Source organism: Thunnus thynnus, chromosome 18, assembly GCF_963924715.1.
Source record: "Thunnus thynnus chromosome 18, fThuThy2.1, whole genome shotgun sequence".
In the NCBI taxonomy this organism is placed as follows: Eukaryota; Metazoa; Chordata; class Actinopteri; order Scombriformes; family Scombridae; genus Thunnus; species Thunnus thynnus.
The window spans coordinates 13,787,363-13,793,407 of NC_089534.1; the positions used below are offsets into that span (position 1 = coordinate 13,787,363).

General features: G+C 37.7%; 2 protein-coding genes across 2 annotated transcripts in view; both read left to right on the forward strand.

Moving 5' to 3' along the window:
* The first annotated feature begins 123 nt into the window (after window positions 1-123).
* cenpw (centromere protein W) lies at window positions 124-2,129 on the forward strand. The gene is made up of 3 exons (XM_067571669.1): window positions 124-307; window positions 393-506; window positions 1,822-2,129. The coding sequence occupies exons 1-3, from the start codon at window positions 221-223 to the stop codon at window positions 1,846-1,848; spliced, it is 228 nt and encodes a 75-aa protein (XP_067427770.1). The 5' UTR covers window positions 124-220; the 3' UTR covers window positions 1,849-2,129.
* Window positions 2,130-6,005: 3,876 nt separating this feature from the next.
* LOC137169897 (R-spondin-3-like) overlaps window positions 6,006-6,045 on the forward strand; it is a 3,098-nt gene continuing 3,058 nt past the window's right edge. Inside the window, exon 1 of the mRNA XM_067573307.1 lies at window positions 6,006-6,045. Within this exon, the coding sequence (XP_067429408.1) occupies window positions 6,006-6,045 (40 nt within the window).

A 6,045-nucleotide genomic window follows, 5' to 3' on the forward strand; every position in this document is an offset into this window, starting at 1 on the left:
TATTATATCCTGGCCCTGGACACGACACGACGTTTTAATTATGTGCTTAAGTATAAAAATTAACAAAAAACAACCTGTAACGCTAGATGGCGATAGCCCAATAAGCGACGACTTAACCTGCCCGGAAACACCCGAAGAAGAAGCAGTTGCACCGGAAGCAGGAGAAGCGGGAGATTGAAAAACATAAACATCATTTTTGGCCACACGAACATTTGTCGAAATGCTTGTTAAGGCACCAAAATTGAAGAGTACCATCAAATCGAAAACGAAAGGCAACGTAAACGTGAGGCCTGCGTCGGAGGCTATGGTAGGTAGTCTTTTGTTTGTTTGTTTGTTGCTAACGTTGTTAGCTAGCTAACTGACATTAACCAACAGTCTCTATGTTTTCTCAGATTGAACTAGTGACGCTGCTGTTCCTCAACAGTCTGGCCGAGGAGGCGAAGGCCAAAGCTTTTGAAGAGAAATCTGCAACGATCAGAGCTCACCACGTCAAAGCAGTTTCCAAGGTTAGTTCAAGCAAAGCCCAAACTATTAGTCTCTAATAACACCGACATTAAAGATCCCCTCCAGACACCGTTCAATATGTGTATAAAATACTCTGCTTCAATAATAATTTGTGTCTGATATGGTTTTTTCCATACAAAAAAGTTAAATTATGTCGTTAAAATCCTTAATATGACATCTCCTTCTCCCTCATTAAAAATCCAGAATATATGCAAATATTTTTCATTTCAAAAGTTGAAATGCTGGACACATATGGGATTAAATTTGTGTCATAATAAATGAACAAAATCTCCCAGGAATCCAACCAAAAAAAAAGTTAAATTGAAAGTGAAGTCAAGTTTCCACATCACACTTGTGTAAGTTCAATACAGGACTACATTTGCTCCAAACTAGTTGTGATGTCACAAATCCTGTTCATAGACCCACCGCTTAAAATCGGATTTTCAATGAAAACTGAGAAACTTTCCAATTTCAGCAGATAGATGTGAAAACATTCCTCTGGTGTCAAACTCTGCACATACATCATTCTGCAAAGTGAACCTCAAACATTCAACTGTAGGGACAAAAAGAAAAACATATTTTTGAGTAGAGGGGGATTTTAACTTTGATCAGCTCTTAAATGGCAACACATGCAAACAAACTACTGTTTGGCGATTTACGTTCTGTTGCAAATTAACATAATTATTATTCAAAGTAGAGTGTTTTTATACATCTAAAAATAAGGGCTTGCCCTTTCTCTGTAAGCTGACAAAAATCTCTGTATTAAAGACATTGGTAATCGGTAAAGTTCTCACATCCTAATTGAAGTCTGAATTTGTGTTCGACATTAGGCAGGTGCATTGTTTTAACCTTTATTTATTCAGGGAAGTTTCACTGAGAGGAAGCCTCTTCTTTTACAGGAACACCCTGATCACATTCACACAGTTACACACATTCACACCTGGAGGCTGTCCAGTACAACCACAGTCTGACCTGCTGACCCCTGAGCACTGGAACAGTTGGGGTTAAGGGCCTCAAGGGCAGCTCAGTAACCTAACTTCTCCAATCTTTACTGCTCCCAGTGAAAAGGTTAACTAATTAACCCTGAAAAACAAAACATAAAAATGTCAAAATCAAATGCTGTTTGCTGGAGGTGATAAGTAAAATCATCAATCATTAACCAAACATCAGAGGACTGAAACACTGACGGTTATTATTATAGACATTAATACTAGTAATTGTATCTAGTATTGGAGTCGATAACTACTGATTGATAAGGATCATATTTCCTTCACTGAAAATACGTAGACTTACAGAGGTTGTTTTCTTTCTTTATAGAAATTGCTGAAAAAAGCTAGAGGATGAAAACCATGGAGTGTCATCGTATTTATGATCATCTTTCTGAATGTCGTTGGACGGCAGCAGCTGTATTGCTCTTCTGACTTTTTTTTGTGTTTTATTCTATTCTTTGTGCAAGCAAATTTCCTCCTATCTGTTTTCCTGTCTTAAAACGTTTGATGTATTTTATTTTAATTTGTATTTTATGAATTTCTTGTAAATCTAATTTCCAACTCATGATATCAAATTTAGGCTTTTTTATGTCTGTTTTTTCATTTTCAGTCCAATTAAAAGATTGATGGCTTTTCCTTCTGTATAAGTTTATTTCAAGGAAGCGCTCTAAAATAGTCGTCCAAATACTCCGTCAGTGTGTCTGTGTAGCTCCTGTTGGTCTTGTATTTGTTGGTCTATTTGTGATTCAGTATCATAGATAAATAATACACACAGTTCTAATTTAGAAATTGCAGAAGCACTACTTGAATAATACAACCTAAATATTTTAACATTGCCACCTGATACTGATAGGATATAAATAATAAATAATGTGGGCTGTTTTTGTTCATTATTCTTTTGATATGGATCAGACAATATCATATAATCAGAATTTGTTTTGGACAGCAGATGTTTGGCTGTCTTTTTCAAGACCTGTGAATAAAAGTAACATATGAAACATTGAATTCCCTTCCTGTAAGGCCATAAATGGCTTGAATAATTGTTTTGACTGCTGCAGACGGTAACATTAGCATGAGCACATAATAAAATAATTTTAACAAAAACTTGAGTATTTTGTAGTTTACTAGCCCATCCATAAATTTGCTGCCTCTATCTGCGTGCAGGTGAAATTCATTGATATTATTGTATACAGCTGGGGAAAAAAATGTGATATAAAAGTCAATAGATTCATGTACTGAAGGAGTAATTATATAGGCCTTGGAGTTCCTACAGATTTTCTGTATTCTTTGAAAAAGATTAAACTGCAATTTGATGTTATAAAGGTCTTAAAAATCTTACATCTTATTCTGTGAACACTGCACAAACACTGCTTAACCGCTGACCACATTAGGTGTAATGTTCACTGCAAAGCCTTCAAAAATCTGTAGTTCCCAGACTGAGTTGTACAGCAGAAGGTAGACACTATCAAACATGAAAATTTACCAGCAATATTCCAAATGAGAGCAGAATAATTTGCAACATTTAATGCAGGATTGTCTCTAAATATGTTGAATGTATTAAAAGCTTTGATCCTCAAAGTTGTGGATGGCTCAGATTATGGTGTATCCAGGTCTCTTGAGCTCCTGTCTGGCTCTTCTATCATCCATCATGATCTGTGTTTTAAGCTGCACGCTTCACGGCCTCTTTACCGAGCATGGGCTCAGCCTCCTCTCGAATTCCTTGCCTCTCCGTGCTACATAGATTATCCGTGTGCTGAGATGCTAACCTTCTCATCCTTTATCACTACAGGGTCCTTCACAGAAAGACATTTCTTCTTAGCCGGGTATACCTGTGGTCAAATCTGTAATGTTAAATTGCTCAGTCGTACTAAATTATTGAAAACAATGTTATGTGTCTGCTCCACCAGAACCTTGAGGATGCTTAAAGTTAAACTGGACTATTTTGAGCTGTTTAATACCATCTATCCAAGTGTCTTGGTGTCAAAAGTACTGACCTTTATTGCAAAGGTGCTAAAGGTACAACCTCAGCTTGTATTTGATGTTATGATGGTTTACATGAACATGAATACAAGGCACATGTCCATATGGTTTACATTGGTCCCTGACTTTGCGGTTTATTATTCATTGGGTTGTCTCGCTCCTTCGCCTGCTCCATCTTTATCCTTTTACTTTCTCCCTTGTTCTTCCTGGCAGTCCAGACATTCCACGGCCTCCACTGGTTATTTTCTTCTTTCTAGGCTTGTGAAGCCCCACCCTTGTGAACTTTGAACCCCTAACACCCCCCTTATTCTCTCTCTCAGGAGCCTCTCTGTCCTCTCCTTGATTCATGTATTCTCAAGATGGAGGGTATTATCATTGACAACACATCTGCGTACGTTTTCTATTATAAAACAAACTCTTATCACTTTGTTGTCTTTGCTTGCTCCCAAGTTTCCAGCTGGCATTTACTCCTTGTTAGTGACAAGAGAGTTAAACCTCTTTGTACTCTCTTTTCGGTGCTTTGCAGGCACAATCTAATCTATAAATCTTCTGCATGCATTGATGGATGATATCCCTCTGCAGCAGCTGGCCGCACATCCACAGGCTCCACAGAAGTGTTATTTTATCATCCTCCTCTCTAGGTTTGCTCTTGTTCTTGAGGGATTTGCAAAACAAACTCTTCTTTCTCTATCAAAATAAAGAAGTAGCCTCGGCCTTTGCGTGCGTTGCCTGTTCGGTGTGTGTGTGTTTGTGTGTTCGTGTGTGAGCACCTGTTGACAATTTAAGCCAGCGTCTGGCAGTGTCTTTTAGCTCTCTCACAGATAAATCAGCCCCAGTGTAAAATCCCGCTGCAAATCTCCTGCTGAGTCACTTTTTTTTTCAGAAATCAGTCAAGAAATCAGAGAGCACGGCAGTACGTTTTGGCAGATATGTTATTATGATGACTGTTCTGTCTTAATAAAGAGCACATGGTTTCAAGTGTGTCACCGGTTTCTGTTCATGTCTTTGCTATGAGCAGGAATATTATTATTTTAGTTGAACAACAATATCCCAAGGCATTTAGAAATAAGCATCACCAAACTTGGCTTATTAGCAATTCTTGATTCTATTAGCAATTTTTGATTCTATTAGATTTGACAGGTCCTGAAAAGAATATGGACCGAGCAGAGATTCATGACATGAAGAGAGAAAGCAATTCCAGGAAAAGCCTGTTGCATGAAGGGGAACACCGGAGAGTTCAAATCTGTTTTGGAGAAGTGGATCAAGAACCACAGAGTTCCCAAAACAGGCGATAATACACACGGGGATGCCAAACAATAAATCCTCTGGAGGACCGCAGTTTTCATCACCTTCCAGTGTTTTTGTGGGAATCGCAGATGCTTTCTGACACCTCCAGCACTCAGTTTTTTGTTTTCTCATTGGGAGGTAGTCAAATCATCCTGTATTTTTGGGTTTTCATTTCCTGAATCCGTCCTTAATGGGAAACACGCAGTGCCCGATGACGTCTAAAGCTGATCTAAATATAAAAAGTGTGGGCACATGGGAATTGCAGTTTTTTCCTGCAGTGAATGTTGTTGTTTTTTTTTTTTTTAAATTCCTATTTATTCCATTATAGTGACGCAATCCGGTCTGTGTGAGGAGACTTTGAAAAGCTGGTGTTAATTTTGTGATGATATGCTTCAAAAAACATATTCATGTCCCTCTATTTTAAATGGAACCAAATGAGGGGATATTTTGTTTTCACAGTCACACACCCGCCCCTTTGCCAGCAGGTTTGCCAATGATTTAAAGATGTGACTCAAGATTTAAAGATGCCACACTCACCTACAAACATGCGACGAACCACCTGTTGTCGGACAAGATTGAAAGTTTACATCTCAGAGTCTTGCATGGTAATACTTTGGACAGTCATTTGAAAATAAATGTATTTGACAAAATAATGTTTTCTTACCAATCTTATCTTATGATGTCTGTATTATATTGTGCTATATCTGTTTAAAAGGATTTAACAGAATTGTAAAAAAATAATAATAATTTAAAGACCCCCCTATAAGCCCAATCCAGACCTGTTATAAGTCATATAGAAATACTCTGACTTGAATAGCAATTTTTGTCTTTTTTTCCACAAAAAGTTCAATAACCTTGTTAGAAATTCTTAAATCTACTCCTGTGAATACGCCAATATTTTTTATTTCAAATGTTTTTTTGCATATCAGACCATGACTGGCTTCTAAACTAATTGCGATGATACAAAATCATGCTCATATGTACAAGTGTTAAAGCTCAGAGAAACATTTCCCTTTCAGCAGATTAATGTGAAACCAGGCTTCTAATGTCAAACTGTGCACACACACAAGGTCAAACATCCAAATGAACAGTTAGCAAAACATACTTTTTGAGCGGAGGGGAACTTTAATAAAGCATGGAGAACTTTACTAACAGAATATGTGTCAGATGAGGACAAAAGTTTACTTTCAGTATAGAAAGTACTGTGTTATTATTCACGTTCTGTGTGCTGCTGCTGATGTGATGATGGCTCAGGAGGAGGGTCGAGAAACACGGGAGAGGAAGG